The sequence below is a fragment of the Balearica regulorum genome, chromosome 8 (assembly GCF_011004875.1).
Source record: "Balearica regulorum gibbericeps isolate bBalReg1 chromosome 8, bBalReg1.pri, whole genome shotgun sequence".
Classification (NCBI taxonomy): domain Eukaryota; kingdom Metazoa; phylum Chordata; class Aves; order Gruiformes; family Gruidae; genus Balearica; species Balearica regulorum.
Genome location: NC_046191.1, coordinates 30,039,266 through 30,056,304, shown reverse-complemented (window position 1 = coordinate 30,056,304; position 17,039 = coordinate 30,039,266). Strand labels below are relative to the sequence as shown.

The following is a 17,039-nucleotide window of genomic DNA, read 5'->3' as shown; positions in this document are numbered from 1 at the left end:
CGCCAGACGCTGGGGGCCGGGCCCGGCCCCGGGGCGCTTCGCGGCCGCGGAGGGGGGCTCCTAGCCCCGCCCCTTCCCCGCAGGCCCCGCCTCCGGCCCTCAAGCCCCGCCTCCCGCACCGTCGGGCCCCGCCTCCGCCGGCGCGGGGCGGGAGGCGATTGGCCACGGGCGGCCCGGCCCGCCCCCGCCCCCCTGCGGGCGGTGACGTCAGGCGCGCTCCCCGCAGGGTGAATGAATGGGAGGCGGGCGGCGCTGGCGGGCACAGCTGCGGCGCCGCGCCCGGGCCGGCACCGGCACCGGCACCGGCACCGGCACCGCCCGCGGGACCCGGCGCTGCCTCCCGCCGCGGGGCTCCGCCGGCCCGGGCCGCATCTCTCCCTCCCCTCTTCTCTCCCCTCCATCGCCCCCCCGGGCCAATAAAATGATGCAAAGCTCCGCGCTCGCTGCCGAAGGGGCTGTCAAGGGGCTTCCCGAGATCCTCGGTGTGCCGGTGCAACGTAAGGACGCTTTTCTCTTCTCCCTCCTTCGCTCCCTGCCGCAAAGGCGGCCCCGGGCCGGCGGGGCAGGGCGGGCAGGGGCTGGAGGGGCAGCGCCCTGCGGGCTGGGCAGGTGCCTCCCGCTCCCGCTCCCACCCGGGCGTGTTTTGGTGCGGGTTTTTTGGGGTTTTGGTTGGTTTTTTTTCTCCTCCCTTTTAATTTCCCCCCCCCCCCCGTGTGTAGGAGCGTTAATAGACCTAAAAATTAGGAGCGTGCGGAAGGGAGAGCTCCGCCCCGGGGCGGGCGGGCAGCAGCGGCGGGAGCCGTGCGGAGCGATGCAGCCCCGGCCCCGACGGGGAGGTCTGCGCGGCCGTGGATGTGGCTCTGCGTGTGCAAGTGTACGCGTGTGTGTCTGTGTGTGTGTGTGTGTGGTGCCCCGGTCCCCGCCCGCCCCCGCGCACCCCCGGCCCGCAGCGCACGACCCCCCCCGTTTATATCGTTTATCGCGACAGGCAGCGCCTCACGGGCGAACGGCGGCGGTGGGAAGGGACCCACGGGTGTTGCGTGCGTGTTACCGGGACGGCGAACCCGGCTCGGCTCCGCGCGGTCCGTGGAACGATGCCGCCGTGTCCAAAGATCACCTCTATCTCTATACGTGCCCCTATATGCTCGGTAGCTACAGGTAGCGTGTTCGCGTGAAAGCACATGCCCACGCGTGCTGAGGGGGTGTACAAAAACACGTCTGGGGAGTGTCCGCACCCGCGTCCGTGTGGATGGGTAGGGGCTCCACGGGTGCACGGCCCCACGCGTGTTTCGGAGGGACGCGCACGCCGGCAGCCGGGTGTGAGCCATAGGGGCCCTCCGCCTCCCCGTTCCTATAGGGCCGAGCCCCACGCCGGGGGGAGCCCGTGGGCAAGCACACCCCCACGGCTGCGCCGAGCCGGGGCGGGGGCGGCCGGGCCCCGCTGTGCCCCCGGCCCATCCCCGGGGCTGCTCGGCCGGGCGGCGGGGGAAGCTCCGCGGGCGGCCCGGGCTGGAGCTGCGCCGGTATTATCATTGTTAGTGTTGTTATTAGTGTTAGTGTTAGTGGTGTTGTTATTATTATTAGTGTTGTTATTATTATCATTGCTGTTATTAGTATGGTTGTTTTCCCCCTCCCTTTGCAAACGGTTTCCGAGAACCGGGGTGTCCCTGCGGGCCCGGAGGAGGGGGGACCCCACCAGTGGGAGCCGGGCGATGCTCTGCCCCCACCCTTACCCCCCCCCCCCTCCCCGGGAGGGGCAACCGGAAAGTTTAGGGGAGGGAGCCCCTGCAGAGCGGGGCGAGACGGGCCCGAGCCCCGGGAGAGCCCGGCTGGGGCGGGCAGCTGTGCCCGGGGGGGGGGGGAGGCCGCATTTCGGGGGACACACACGGGTAGAGAGGGGTGCGCACCCCGGCCGCCTGCCCGCCCCAGGCCGGGCTTTGCTTTCCCCTCCCGCCCCGGGGTCGCCGCTGCCCCCCAAAGCCTCCCCCCGCCCCCCAAAGCCTCCCCCCGGCGTTCCCTGCCCCGCACCGGCCCCCGGCCTCACCGGGCGGCTGGAATTCGTTTTCCGTGGGTGTTTCCGCGGGGAGTGAAGCCGGTGCCCCTGCCCGCTGCTGCCCGGGGAGGGGGGCGAGCCGCTGCCCGCCGCTCCTGGCCGGTCCCCATCCTGCTCGGGGGGGGCTGACCCCGTTATCCCCCGGTCCGGTTGCCGGGCCCCGGGGGGGGGGCAGGGGGTACAGGCGGGCACGTTTAACCGTGTTTCACCGCAGCAGAGGGGAGGAAAAAAACCCTCGTCAGGAGCGCCCAGCCGGTGCAGGGCCAGCCGGGGGCTGTCCCCCGGCCCCATCCTGCCCGTGCCCCCTGAGACCCTCCGGTTCCCAGCCGCAGCGTCGCTTTTACGGCCCCGAGGAGAAATCGGGTGCCTAAATCGCCCTGGAGCAGCAATCGCCCCAGCAGAGCTCCCTGGTTTGGCCCTTCTGGGTGCCACCAAACCCTCCTGCCCGTGACATTGCCGTTTCCGTGCTAACTGACGTATGTCGGAAATTATCGGGAAATAATCCAACGAGATATGATTATTAGTATTTATTTAAGCGCAAAAAATAGCGTCGCGGGGGGGGGGGGGGGGGGGGGGAGAAATATATATATATATATAGGTGAGGCTGGGCCGGGGTCAAAGTTTCCACCGTTCTGCAATTCCGCCGCCGCTCCAGCGCCGAGCCCTGCGGCCGCTGCCGTGGGCTTCCCCGGCGCGACACGTTCGGGGCCTGATCCTGCACCGGTGCCACATGGGCACAGCTCCCTGGGGCCGCAGGGGCTGTCCCCGGGCAGGGAATGCCTTCCCAAGGGGAATTCAGCCCCGCTGCCTGCGCTGGGGGAGTCACCTCCTTCCCCAGCAGCACCTCGCTGTGTTATCGTGTGTGCGATGGAAATACGGGACATTTTCATTTCTGATCGCGATGAAGTCGCAGATTTTCCTCTCTATTTAACGCTGCACAGCCGCCTTATTTTAGCAGGGACTTTGTCTTACAACAGCAAAATTTTGGGGAGCCGAACCTGGGGGAATCCCCCCCCCCCCCCCCGACAGTTTCCCCCTTTGCAACCGGGATTGTTAAAATTATAAATCCGAATATTATTTATGAATATTGTTTTGCAAATCTCACCGAAGTAAAAACTTCTGCCAAAGCCAGCGGGAATCGTGCCCGGGTGCCGCCAGGCTCTGGCCGAGGGGCCGGGGGGGGAGGATTGATTAATCGCCGCTGGGAAAGTCGTTTGCACGCTGCAGAGAAATGAACTGGAGGATTTATTTTTTTTTTAATTTTTTTTTTTTTTTCTTCATGTGAAGGAATGAGGCTTCCTCCCCGCAGAAAGTCTTTTTAAGGTAGTCCCCGACCTGGTGCTTTCTTTGGGGTGGGTGTTTGGTGCAGGCTCCGGTACCGGGGAACCGGACCGCCTTTGTGCTCCGGCTTTCTACCCGCATTGCCGAGACACCCGTTCTGCAGCACCTTCCTCTCCGCGAGTGACGATCTCTTCCCCTTAAAAGAAAAAAAACCAAAACCCAACCAACCTAAACCCCAGCCCCGAAGACCGGGGGCCGTTTGCTAGCTCGGTGCCCGGCGTGGTCCGGAGCCGGCTGGGCTGCGGGGTGCGCTGGAGGAGAGCATCCTCCCCAAAACGCTGCCCTGGCATCCCCTCCTCCCTCGGGTTTGGAGGTTTTTGGGGTCTGAGGGATTTCTGAGCCCACCCGCGAGTTTGTTTCGTTTCCGTCGTTATTTCTTTCTTTTCCGTCGGGGAGAGCTAGGGATGGAAAGACGGACCCGCCGCTAGTAAATCCCGGTAACGGCGGCCGCGCTGCCGGCGGGCGGCGTGGGGCCAGCCCTCAGCACACCTTGTCGGGCCAGCACCCGGGTGCCCCGGTGCGTGGGAGGGTGCTGGGGGAGCGGATTGCAGAGCTGCTACGGGTTTACGTGGGATACGGCCAAATCCTGCCCGGGCAGCCGCCGGCCGGAGGCAGGGATGCGCACTAGCTGTGCCGTCCCCTCTCCGGGGCGCATCCCCTCGGGAGAGGGGGTGACCCCCCCCCACTCTTATAACCCCCCCCCAATCCCCGGAGAGCGGTTTTCACTGAAGCTGCTGCATCCCTGGGGTGGTCCCCAGATCCCCGGCGTGGAGAGGAGGGGGCCGTGGGGCTGTGTGTGTGTGTGTCCCCCCCCCAGCTCTGCCTGCCGGAGCATCCATCAAACCACCCTGCGCACAGAGCCAGCCCCGAGACGCTGGTGGGCAACGACAGCAACGGAACGCAGCGTGCCCTTAGCATTATTCTTATCCCAGCAAAGAATTTGGTTAAAAACAGGTGAAATAATAAACGCGAGGCTTTCCGCAGGCGGGGAGCAGCGCGGAGCCGGCCCCGGCGCAGCCGCCTCCGTTGCGAAGCACAAAGCAAAGCGCAGGGCTTGTATTTAAAGTCTTTTTCTCTCCGCCTGCACCAGGCAAAGCACTGGGTTGACTGGGACACGTCCTGGTACCCCGGCAGCTCCCCCTGTTATTATTATTATTATTATTATTATTATTATTATTATTATTATTATTTAGTACAGGGGAGAGCAGGCAGGTCAATGGGAGTTCTGCACATCTGCGTGCACACACAGACCTGCGTGCGTTTGGTTGGTGCCGTACATCTACGGACAGATTAAAAGCAAAAAAAAAAAAAAAAAAAAAAATAAAAGGTCTCCGTTGTTAAAAAATGTGTGTTTTTTTTTTTCTCTGGAAATTTGGAGAAAGATATTGTAATATCTGCTGCAGTCGTTTGTTTGTTGAAATTAATTTGTGTTGCTGCTTTTAGGAACGAGAAACTCCTATACACACACACACACACACGTTTATGGAAAGAACCATTTATATATAAAACATGTTCATAAACATGCGTGTAGGTATGTTTATGAAATAAATAAGAAAGATTTCCTTCGCAGCACCACCAACGTACCTCTCCTCGGGGCTGAGGCTGTGCTGCGTGCCACCGTCCGTGCCAACGCCTTGCACGTTGCTCTGGAACAGGTTTAAACAAATGACATGTGGAAAATGTGGCTAGTGCCGACCTGGTGGGGGGGAGCAAAGCAGCCAGGTGTTTTCGGAGCAAGAAGGAGAAGAGAGACCTATGGAAGCTGTAGATACTTTTTTTTTTTTTTTTTTTTTTAATTTATTCTAGTGTTGTTAATGCGACACGGGCTTAAATGCCAGCAATAAATATGGTCTGAAGGGCACTGGGATTGTAACTATCTAACCTTGTGAATTATAAAATAAGCTGCCTTCACTTGAGATACTTGACAGTACCCCAAAGTATTTTTAAATAATGTCGTTTAAGGCTGTAACAATACAATTTTCTACTGTGCTTTCTTCCTCCTTATGATGTCCCACTTCTTTCTTTTTTTTCTTTCCTCTTTTTTTCCTCCCCTTCCTTTCCTCTTTTTTCCTCTCCTTCCTATCCTCTTTTTCTCCCTCCCATTCCTTTCCTCCTTTTCCTCCCCTTCTTCTCATCTTTTTCCCCTTTCCTTTCCCCTTTCCTTTCCCCTTTCCTTTCCCCTTTCCTTTCCCCTTTCCTTTCCCCTTTCCTTTCCCCTTTCCTTTCCCCTTTCCTTTCCCCTTTCCTTTCCCCTTTCCTTTCCCCTTTCCTTTCCCCTTTCCCTCCCTTTTTCTCACTTTCCCTCCCTTTTTTCCATTTCATTCCTTTCCCCCCTTCTCCCCCCCCGTAGCACCCAGGTGAGGGTGCAGGAGGTCCCCCTCTCCCCGCTGTTCCCCCAGCGCTCCCCATGCCGGGGCAGGGCAGCTCCCGGCCCCCCCGGAGCAGGCGGCATCGCTGGGCAGCGAGGGGGGCAGGTTCCCCCGCCGTTCCCCTCCCTTGTCCCCCGTGGGTCACCAAAGGAGCCACCCAGCTCGGCCACTTCGGCTGGGGACAACAGGGTCCCTCCTAACCCTCCCCAGCACTTGCAGCAGCGTAAGAATTAAATAATGGAACACCCCCCCTCCCCGATATTTCCTGTCAGCCGCTCTCTGGCAGGAGAGGGAGGCAGCCCTTATGCATAAACATCTCTCCTGCTCTTACGCTCCGGCTACGGGCGCGGTGGTGGGGTTTTCTTCCCCCCCCCCCCCCAAAATCAATCTTCTTTCATGCGTGTGTGTCAGCATGATGTGTCTGGCTTTTACCGGGCAATCTTCTCCTGCGGACTTTTACAGCACCTCCCGTTTATTCTGAACTATGGGCAGATAGAGAGAGAAATACTCAGCTCTCCACATCTATAGAAGCTGTCCATCTATAGGCAGACATTGTATAGGAGTCTGGATGGCCAGGTATACATTTGCCTTAGGAAAAGCCCTCCTGCTCCCGGCATCCGCCCACATCACGGGTGCTGTAGGGGGGAACTGGATGGGGCTGGACCCCCCCCACTGCCGCTCTCCCCCCGTTGTTGCTGCCATGCCGCAGCGTGGCCTTGCTTCAGCCCACGCTTGCCAGCTGTTTCCAGCCACAGGGGGCTGTAATACCACAGCTGGATGGGAGAAAGCAGCTGGAAACGTGCTGTTCCCAGCAAACCAGGGTCCTGGGGACCGTTGGGGGGTGTACGGACCACACGGGCGGCTCGTGGGCCTCGGGATGCGGCGGAGGGGAAGAGACATTTGCCCATGTGGAAAAAGCCTCTGCGGGTGGGGTGGAGGTGGTCGGTGTCCTGCACCCCTGGGTCACAGCTGGGACTCTGTGGGTGAACCCTGGGGTCACCCCAGGAGCCTGGCCCTTGGGGGACGGGGGTGACCGCAGGGAGCGACAAGCCGTGTCCCCCAGTTTGGGGGTTGCGGGACACCATCCCGGAGGGAGCGAGCGAGAGGCAGGCGGGGAAACGGGTGGCAGGGAGCAGGACGTGGCCTGAAAACGGGGTGCAGAAGGGAAAAAGCATCACGCGTGTGTGTGTGTGGCGAGGGGGCTGCGGTGGCTGACGCTGCTCTTCCGTCTCTCCCCTCCCCTGCCCAGAGATCCCCCAGTGCGCCGGCTGCAACCAGCACATCCTGGACAAGTTCATCCTCAAGGTCCTGGACCGGCACTGGCACAGCTCCTGCCTCAAGTGTGCCGACTGCCAGATGCAGCTGGCCGACCGCTGCTTCTCCCGGGCCGGCAGCGTCTACTGTAAGGAGGACTTCTTCAAGTGAGTACCACTCGGGGTCACAGCCCCCCCGAAAGCAGCGTCTCCCCACCCGCAAAGCAGACAAACACGCAATCTATTTTTAACCGTAATTTCTCCCAAATCTGCCTTTTTTTCTTTTTTTTTTTTTTTTTTTTTTTGGTTCTTGCTGTTGCAGAAATAAAGGAAAAATATTGGTGCTTTACAGCTACCGCAGGCTGGATGCTGTTTATTGGGCTTGAACCTTCTTAAAGCCCCAGCTCTCCCCACTGGTCCCGTCCCTCCCCCGTGCTGGTTTCCAGTCCTCGTGGGTTGGCAAACTGGGGCGCTTTGGCAGCGGCCCAGGCTCTGCTCGGAGCTAGAGGGCAGGAGAAACCCGCGCAACCAGCCGCGCTGCCTGCTCCGAGCCCCTCGCTCGCCTTGCCGGGGTTTGCTGATGCAGTTTCTCTCCCTTTGTCTTTTTACTTCTTCTTTTTTTTTTTTTCCCTTTTAAAAAAAAAAAAAAAATTCCTTTTTTTGCTCCCAGTAGTGTACAAACCTCGGCAGCTGCCTCTGAGCTGTGCGATGCCCCAGCCTCGGCGTTTCCCAGCTCCCGCTGGCCAGGACAACCTATTTCTGTTAAAAATGGACTTCTCGGCCGGGATGCTCTAGTCCCTGGCTGCTGGCGAAATTTGGGAATTTTCCCAAGGGATGGCAGAGGGTGTTGCACCGGGGCCGGGCACAGCTCTGCCGGCAGGGAATCTCCACGAAGCAGAGGGGTGCAGCTTTACACCTCCTGCGGGGAGGAAGGCCGGATCCTGGCCAGCCGGTGCCTTTTGCTGCCTGGTTGCAGGTGATGGGGCCCGGCCAAAAAGGATGTACGGCACCTCGGGGACCGGGGCCGCCTCCCCACGCCGTCCTTTCCCGCACATCCCCGGCCACGCCGGCTCTCCCCATCGCTCCCCGCTGCCAGCCGGTCGGCTAAACCAACCGATGGCGATTACGCCCCACGCTAATCCCCAGGCAGGACTTTCCCTGCCCATCCCCGGGCTCTCAGGCCTCCTACGTGTCTCACCCCACCGGCCATCGGGGCCAAAGCTGCAGCTTGAATTTCTCCTTCCCAGCTGGGGAGCGTGCAACGGTCAACGCTGCCGCTACAGCCTGGGTAATAACACTTCACTTCTGATATTTTTCCAGCCTATTAATCTCCAAGTCATTTAAATAGTCACCCAAAAGGTGCAGGTAATCAATGTTAATTAGAGTTGAAAGATCAGCGACTTTCTTAGATGAGGTCCTGCCTGGATTATTTGGTGCCAATCAATAGCATCGCGGCGCTCGCTCAGGCTCTCGCCTCACCTTTGTTTCAACCACTCATTGATTTCGGGGTAGGTAACCTGCGGAGGACGCGGGGATTTAAGGCCAAAGTCAGAGGCAGGTTTGCAATGCGGGAGCCGCTTCTGAAAAGCCCAGATTTTTTTTTTTTTTAATTTTTTTAATCTTTTTTTTCCCCTCCCCCAAATCACAGCTCTTGGTCCCCAGCCATGGGCAGCTCTGTCCTGGGTCCGGCCAGCCCCAGGTGGTGCAGAAACACCCCGGGATACTGGGGTGGGGTGGGGGTGTTAAAATGGCTTTAACAGCGTTCTGGGGGGGGGGGATGTGGATGGGCAGAGGGAGGATGGGGACTGCAGAGTGTGTGCCAGCTCAGCCTGGGGCACAGAGAAACCTCATCTGGCTGGCTGTCTTATCCCTCCCTCCCTCTGCACATCCCTCTCTCCATCCCTTCATCCCTCCCGTCATCTCTCCATCCCTCCCTTCATCCCTCCCTCTCTCCATCCCCTATCCCTCCCTCCCTCCCAGCAGACTCCGGGAGAGCTGAGGTCTCCCCAGCAGATGTCTGGGGACTCTCCCTTTAGGCTACAAGTCCAGAAAATGAGACAAACCAGGTTTTCCCTCCTTGCCTTCTGCTTCCCAACACCCCTTTGGGCAGCTGCCGAAATCGCGCCGGCACCACTCACGCCCGGTGCCCGTCCCTGGGTGACGCCTGCGTAACTCGGGGACAACCTCAGGGACCACTTTGGTGGCTGTGCCCCGGGCGGCAGGAGGGCACGGGCAGCCGTGGGGCTTCGGGATGATTTTGCGTGGGCGGGGGGTGTTCAGCCCTCGGGGAGGCGGGGGGGGCAGTGAGAGGTGCCGGGGGTGACTGTACCCCCTGGGCACCCCTGAACGCCCACCGCCCACCCCTGCAGCCTCGGGGCCGGGGGCCAAAGGGCTTGGCTTTTCCTGGGCTGCCTCCTCCGAAGCAGACGGGGCTGTTTAGGGCGTAGGGGACAGATTTATTCTGACAGCTTTGCTGCCTGGGCTGCTGCTGCAATGCCAGGATGGCTCCGTGGGGTCCCAGCACCCCGCTGGTGGGGCGTTTCGGGGTGCTGGAGGGAGCAGGGAAGAGCCGGCAGACCCCTCGTGGTGCCGGTGGGAGGCGGGGATCTGCCCCATGGCAGTCCCAAAGCCCACAGCATCTGCTCCTGAAAAAAAAGTCCATTTATTTTTGACTTTTCTCCCGTGCTGCCACCACCTCGTGGCACGTGTCGCCCTCGTGCTGTTAATTCAGCTTACGCCGGGTGTTAGCTGGGTGTTACCCGGGTGTTAACCTTCATGCCTGCGTAGGGCAACCGCACCCCGCCACAGCCCGGGCTGCACCCACACAGGGGCACCCAGCTCACGGGTGCACCCGGAGCCACGGCTGCCCCAGGCTCTCCGCAGCAACGCCTGCAATCCGCGGGGGCTGCTGGCTGAGACGCACGCTCCTTGCACACTCCTTGCGTGCTCCTTGCACACTCCTTGCGTGCTCCTTGCACGCTTCTCGCTCCGTTCTCACATGCTTCTTGCACGCTCCTTCCATACTTCTTCCACGCTTCTTGTCCCATTCTTGCATGCTCCTTGCATGCTGCTTCCACACTTCCCGCGTGCTCCTTGCACGCTTCCCGCATGTTCCTTGCACGCTTCTCGCGTGCTCCTTGCAGCCACGCTCCTTGCTTGGGCCCACGCCTACCCCAAGCTGGCCGGCCCGACGCACCCGTCGAGCTGTCATTACGGTGTAAGAGCCCCATCATTCTGCATTAATCTGGGATTCATCATGCTAGCGGGGCAGCGTAATTAATTTATTTGGTATTAATGTGGATGAAATATGTACTGTCCTTGCAGGGGAAAATCAGGCAGCCTATAAGCATTAGTTAAAAGAACCATTAAAATCAAACCTTCCTCGGCTCCATTAGGCCGGTCTCTCACGCTGAAGAAGATAAACCCCTGCCGTGTGAAGTGTCATGCATAATTAGGTTGATTGCTGGTTTAAACTCTGCCCTGGCTCCTGGTCCCCACCCCATATCCGATGAAGCCCACCTCGCCGGAAGGGCTCAGGGTCACCCTCTTCTCCTGGCAGGCGTTTCGGGACCAAATGCACGGCGTGCCAGCAGGGCATCCCCCCCACCCAGGTGGTCCGCAAAGCCCAGGACTTCGTCTACCACCTCCACTGCTTCGCCTGCATCATCTGCAGCCGGCAGCTGGCCACCGGCGACGAGTTCTACCTGATGGAGGACGGGCGACTGGTCTGCAAGGAGGACTACGAGACCGCCAAGCAGAATGGTAGGCGCCCCGAAAGGGCTACACGCCGAGGGGTGGCCGTGGGTGACGTCGCCGGCGTCGTGCCTGTGGGAAGGGGTTGCTGCGGGCTGTGGGACAGCTGGTTTTGGGCTGGAGGTTTGGGGTTGCTCACGCTGCTGTGGTGGGGGCTGGTACCGGCTCCTTTGCTTGCAGACGACTCCGAGGCGGGCGCTAAGCGGCCCCGGACCACCATCACGGCCAAGCAGCTGGAGACGCTGAAGAATGCCTACAAAAACTCCCCCAAGCCCGCCCGGCACGTGCGGGAGCAGCTCTCCTCTGAGACGGGGCTCGACATGAGGGTGGTGCAGGTGAGGCCACGGGGACGCCCCTCTCCACCCTGCCCCTCGCTAAGGGGGGATGGCGGGGGTCCCACGGGAGTGCCGGGGTGCTGGGTGCCGGGGCTGCAGGGGTGCTGGGTGCAGGGCTGCCAGGCTTCAAGTGTTGCAGGGCTATTGGGGTGGCGCGGGTGCCCGGGAGCTGGCTTGCAGGAGCGCCGGGGTGCTGGGTTGCACGGGTGTGTGGGAGCTGGGTTGCAGGAGTGCTGGCGTGCCGGGATGCAGGCGTGCTGGTGGGGGGCGTGCCAAGGTGCTGGGGCGCACAAGTGCGGGCATGTGGGGGTTCTGGCTGGCTGAAGTGCAGGGATGCTGGGATGTAGGGATGCTGGCATGCAGGGGTGCATGGGTGCTGGCATGCAGGGGTGCCGTGGTGCCATCCACATCCCCGTTTCTCCCCAGGTGTGGTTCCAGAACCGCCGGGCCAAGGAGAAGCGGCTGAAGAAGGACGCGGGGCGGCACCGCTGGGGGCAGTTTTACAAGAGCGTCAAGCGGAGCCGCGGGGGCGGCAAGCTGGAGAAGGAGAGCTCGGCCGAGGACTGCGGCGTCAGCGACAGCGAGCTCAGCTTTCGTGGTGAGCGGGGCGCTGGGGCGGGGCGGGGGGACCGCGGGGCTCCCCCCTGCACTGACCCCCCCTCTCTGCTCTCCCTCCTCTCCCCGGCAGAAGACCAGATCCTCTCCGAGCTCGGCCACACCAACAGGGTCTACGGCACCGTGGGGGACGTGACGGGCGGACAGTTGCTGAACGGCAGCTTCTCCATGGAGGGCACGGGACAGTCGTACCAGGACTTGCGGGACGGCAGTCCCTACGGCCTCCCCCAGTCGCCGTCCTCCATCTCCTCCCTGCCGTCCCACCCACCCTTGCTCAACGGGCTGGACTACGCCATGGACGGCAGCCTGGGGCTGGTGGCCCACGGGGCGCAGGGGGTGAGTCAGACGCTGCGGGCCATGGCCGGGGGGGGCCCCACCTCCGACATCTCCACGGGGAGCAGCGTCGGGTACCCAGACTTTCCCACCAGCCCGGCCTCCTGGCTGGACGACATGGATCACCCCCCTTTCTAAGCGCCGCTCGCCCCCCACCCCGGCCCCCCTTGCTCCCCCCCCAGCCCGCAGCACCGAGGGCGCCTGCCGGCAGTTGACCTTTCCAGGATTTCCCATGGGAATCGGCCCCGGAGGGCTGGAGGGAAGTGGAGGGGGGCGGGGGGGGGAGTTTGCGGCATCAGCGATGGCCGGGGGGGGGGTGGCTGTGCCCGGGGCGGGGTGGGGGGCACGGATGCCTTTGGGTGTAAGCACAAGAGAGGTGTCGGCACACGGGACGCACGGCGAGGAGCCCGGCGCGGGGCTGGAGCACGGCGGGGTGCCGGTGACGATGCGGGCCGGCCGGAGGGAAGGACAATCAGGGATGGCAGAGTCCATCCCGGCGCCCACGCCAATCCCGCAGCCCTCCTGCCGAGCACCGCTGCTATTTTCAAGAGTTATTTTTGGATATGGAGTTGAAACGCGACTCGGCGCTGCCCGGAGCCTCAGCGGAAAGAAAAGTCTATATTGTAGAAGGGTTTATTTTAGCGAGGTCGGGGACCTGTCCAGGCAGGGCCATTGCTCTGCTGCCCAGGGGTGATGGTGCCCGCTCCGGGCACGGTGGGAGCGGAGCCATCATGCGATGGCCACGAGGCTGTGATTTATCCCCGGGCACGCAGGAGCGCTTACGGTGCATCGCTGTGGGTTTTACCTTGGTCATGTGTTGGGAAGGAATTAAAAAAGTAAAAAAAAAAAAAAAAAAAAAGAAGCAAAAAAAAAAAAGCCTGCAGCCCGAGATGCCCAGTGGCCACGCTGGGCTGTGGTGGGGCCGGCCGGGATGCTCGGGGCTGGCACGTGGAGAGGAACCGCTGGAAGTGCTGGGGAAGGGTGGGTGGGAGAGGTGCGCAATGTTTGCTCTGAGGGTGTTGCAAAAAATTCCCCCCCCCACCACCCCCCCCCCGCCAAAACAGGGGAAAAAGGGCATTTCATCAGCTACAGAAGCACCCACATGGTGGGAACTGGAGGGGACAGGGCGGGTGAGACCCCAGCCATCAGCTGCCCACCTCCTCCAGCGCTGCGGGGCCAACAGACCTGGGGGTGGGTGCAGGCAGCCGGGGATGACAGGGGCGGTTTTGGCACAGCCCGTGAGCCCCACGGGGTCTGCTCCCCGCCGGGCTCACCCAGCATCAGCCCCTTTCTCACACCCCACATCCCTGGGCTTGTGACAGCCGCCTGCCCATCTCCCTCGGCACATCTCACGCCCCCCACCCGCCCCGGGCTGCGGGCGTTCAGCCCCATGGATAAAATCCAGCTCCACGCTGCTGCCTGGGGTGCCTGGCGCCGGCCGTGGGGTCCCTGCCATCCCCCCCGGCTCTGGGGCGATGCTGATGGGGGGTTGGTGGTGGACCCGGTTAGGTGGCTGCTGCCAGAAGCTGCGGGGGGGCGGGGGGGGCTCCAAAAGTCGATGGGAAAAAAGAATAAAAATGGAAAAAAAAAAAAAAAAAGCCACACAAGAAAGCACATCACTGGTATGTCCCTGTCCCTCCTTGGCCCCCCCCTCCCCGCCTGGGTGTGCAGGTGCTGCAGGAGTTGCCCCAGCTGCACCCATGTGCCTCCCCCCGCCCCAGCCTTGGGTGCTGCTTTGTGCCAAGCCCCCGGCCTCGCCGGGCACCGTGGGCGGCTGGTGGGCAGGGGGACGGGGAGAGCCGTGCCTGCCGCTCTCCAGCCCCCTTCCGCAAGGCCAAACGCCTCCTCCCCTCGCCATGTAAATTTTGTACAGTTGCAGAAAGTGAGAGTCTTGTTTTCCGGGGGGGGGGGGGGGGGGAAGGGAAAAATAATAAAACCCAACAAAAATAATAATAAAAAAACTTCAAAGAATAAAACCTTATTTATTGCCATGTCTTTGGGGAGAAATGCCCCCCCCCCCCCCCCCCCAAACTCCCCTGAATTCGGGTCCGGGGCATTGCTTTTGTACCCTGCCTCCTGTGCGTTGGCATGAGATGTGTACGGTCACCCCTCGCCTCGAGGGAAAGCGATGTCAAATAAACTCGGGTTTAGCAGCTGCTGTCTTTGGGATTTTCTTCCTCAATGGGAGGGGCACCATCGGCATCGCCTGCTCCGCCACCATCGGCTCTTTGGGCTCGAGATCCCCTGGGTCTTGTCCGGCCGGAGGAGCCGGCATCCCTGGATGGGACAAGCGACACCAGTTATCCTGCCCTGGCTTTTTGCGGGCACGGAGAGGTGGGTGGGTTTGGGGTGGGGGTCTCCATCCCCGCCACACACACCCCGCGGTTCCTGCAGCTTTCCTGCCTCGGCCACGCCACCGCACCCTCGGCGGGCGCAGGTGAGATGGAAGAGCGGTGCCGGGGGGTGGGTCCAAGCCCCTCCACGGGCACCGGTGTGTTGGCTTTCTGTATTTTAATCATTTTAACATTTAATGCTTCTCAATTAAAGTGATTTCCTGGAGTAGATGCCAAGCTTAGGCCGAATGCACATTAACCACTTTCTGTATCGGTAGTTAAAGGCACTGAGGGATTTAAACAGCAATCCGCAAGGCTGCTGGGGAAAGGTTTGGCTGAATAAAGCAGATTATAAACAATAATATATGTCTTTCTCGTTTTATTCCCGCCGCCCCCCCCCCAATTTTTCTCTTTTTTGGAAAGGCTCCAACCTCACAAACCGACCTAAAGTGCTATAAACATCTCCAGGGCTGAGCGCTCAGCCCCCAAATGTGCTCTCTGAAAGCACGGGCATCGCGGCTACTGCTTTTCATCCCGGCTTTAAGAGAGGTTTGGGTTTTTTTATTATTTTTATTACCCAGTGTGTCCATCAAGCCAGGCAGCGGCTGTGCGTTACGGCACCGTGCAAGGGTGGCCTCGCTTGTCCCTCACCTCGATGCCACCGTGTTCCCCGTGCCGAAGGCAGCGGAGCAGCTCCGTACGTAGCACCCCAAGCATTGGGGTCGGCGTCTTCGCGGAGCCGCTCCCCAGCCCATCGGACCCCTCCAACATCAAGTTGACAGAAAATAAGTCGATGTGGTCTATACAAGGGCCCGTACAGCCCGTTAACTTGCCCCAGCCATTTCGTCCCCACCACCGAGCCCGCCCCGTGCCTCGCGCGCACAAGCCGTGCCGTGCCGGCGCTTTGGCCGCTGGCGGCGTTCGAGCCGGTGCAGCGAACTTGGTCAGCGTTAGGAAAAGCTGGCAGGAGCCGGCAGCTGCCGAGAGGGGCCAAAACCCACGCGTGCCTCTGGCCCAGCCAGTCCTTAGCGGAGAGAACGTTCCCATTTATTTGCCTGAGGCTGGATGTGCTGCAGAAGGGACTTGACGGCAAGTAGCCATAAAGCACCCATCTTATGTGTGTCAGGGGAGAACTAGAGGGACGGACAGACAGCTCTACGACCCCGCTGCCTTTTGTAGCCCTCTCTCCCCAGGACGAAAGCTTGAGCAGAACTTTCTAAGGGCTATGCCAGCACTGAGCTGCCTCCCATCCTTGTTGCTTCCAAGGAATCAAGTCACTTCCTGCAAGACAAACACGCAGAGGCTCTGTCCCAGCACTGTGCTTTTCTTTTATTTATAATATTTTGTTAGGACCCAGGGGGAAAAAAGAGTAATAAACCGAAACTCAACCGGAACGGGAGAGCTGAGCATCTCACCTGGCCCAGCAGCCCTCCCCTCCCCACAGAGGAGCTGACCAGTCAGCACAGGCTGCTCTGGCGAGACATCGATGCACTACTTGTGTTTAATACATTAAAATAACATTTGGGGGCTTCTCCAGGCCCTCTTTCCCCTCCCTCCCTTAGTCCCTCCCTCCCAAATACTGATAAATGTCAGATCATGCAAAACCCTGATCCCATCCTGTCCAGGATACGCGCTCAGCCAGCCAGCCCTCGTGCCGGAGAGCCCACCCAGACCCTGTGCTCTAAAAGCTCCCCTTCGAACCCCCAAGGCGTTTCAGAGGGCAGTGGGGGAAGAGAAGGGGCGTTATTGCGGAGCGTCTCCATCCTCCGTGGGCTAAGCCTTGCCAGCGGTGTGCTGCCGCAGAGCCGAAGAGATGGCTTTACAGTCTGTCACCTCCTCCGGCAGGCAGCCCTCCTGGTCCCGGAGCGTAGGATCGGCTCCCGACTTCAGCAACAGCTCCACGATGTCCAAAAACTCGCAGGCAGCAGCTGGAAGGAGAAAGGGAAGGGTTAGTCTGGGGATCCTGACCCGAGGCGGCGGTGACGGGCGTTTCTGGAGCGGCCGCTGTAGCCGGCGACTTCCCGTGTGCGTTCCAGAGGCAGGAAATGCCGCCTCAGCACCTGGCCAGGAGGAGCAGCTCATTTTTTGAGGCAGTGTTCGGTACTCAACGCATGACTTTTTGCCTTTGGATTTAATAGCACAAAGGAAAGAGAAAAGCCAGAGCGCAAGCGATGAAAAGCCAGACGTCCTGAGAGGGTGTTACTGGTGCCACCACGGAGCCCGGGCAGCTTGCAGGGCATCACCCGGGACGATGCACAGGGTGCTGGGGCGCAGTTCGGCTCCTTCACGTCCAGGGCTGCAGACAGACCCTGGGAAAGGCTACTGCAGCACCACAGAGAGCCCCAAAGTGCTGCCTCGGAAAGCCTTCCCTGCCTGCTTTTGTACCCAGAATTTATAATGCATTTCTAATTTACAACACATTTATAAACCCCTGCCCCTCACCTGCCTCCTGAACCTCCCAGGGCTCCACGGGCAGCACGTCCCAGGCAGGACATCATCAGTACTGCCTCGCTCCCTGCTTTCGCCCATCATTTCTCCTTGCGGAAAATTCGGGTGGTTTTTAGCTGCTGGCTGGACTTTCCCTGAGCACCAGCTCCAGGGGCACGTGCCCATGCCCAGGGACAGCCGGTAACGGCACACCACTCTCAGTTCTA

The 17,039-nt window shown here is 60.7% G+C and overlaps 2 protein-coding genes across 2 annotated transcripts in view; one reads left to right on the top strand and one right to left on the bottom strand.

The window, feature by feature from the left end:
• The first annotated feature begins 231 nt into the window (after positions 1 to 231).
• LHX4 (LIM homeobox 4) lies at positions 232 to 12,190 on the top strand. The gene is made up of 6 exons (XM_075759079.1): positions 232 to 497; positions 7,013 to 7,184; positions 10,576 to 10,778; positions 10,950 to 11,104; positions 11,531 to 11,702; positions 11,793 to 12,190. Exons 1-6 carry the CDS (start codon positions 236 to 238, stop codon positions 12,188 to 12,190), a joined length of 1,362 nt encoding a protein of 453 aa, XP_075615194.1. The 5' UTR covers positions 232 to 235.
• A 3,503-nt stretch (positions 12,191 to 15,693) lies between these two features.
• The window catches only part of ACBD6 (acyl-CoA binding domain containing 6), an 86,157-nt gene continuing 84,811 nt past the window's right edge, over positions 15,694 to 17,039 (bottom strand). Inside the window, exon 8 of the mRNA XM_075760390.1 lies at positions 15,694 to 16,313. Coding sequence (XP_075616505.1) covers positions 16,159 to 16,313 — 155 coding nt within the window. The 3' untranslated portion in view covers positions 15,694 to 16,158. The remainder of the gene's footprint in view (positions 16,314 to 17,039) is intronic.

Excerpts from the sequence above, each read along its gene's own strand:
- LHX4 (XM_075759079.1), top strand. The coding sequence starts at position 236 with ATGGGAGGCGGGCGGCGCTGGCGGGCACAGCTGCGGCGCCGCGCCCGG. Across the intron at positions 498-7,012 it reads CCTCGGTGTGCCGGTGCAAC|AGATCCCCCAGTGCGCCGGC; the intron begins GTAAGGACGCTT and ends TCCCCTGCCCAG. Across the intron at positions 11,105-11,530 it reads TCGACATGAGGGTGGTGCAG|GTGTGGTTCCAGAACCGCCG; the intron begins GTGAGGCCACGG and ends GTTTCTCCCCAG.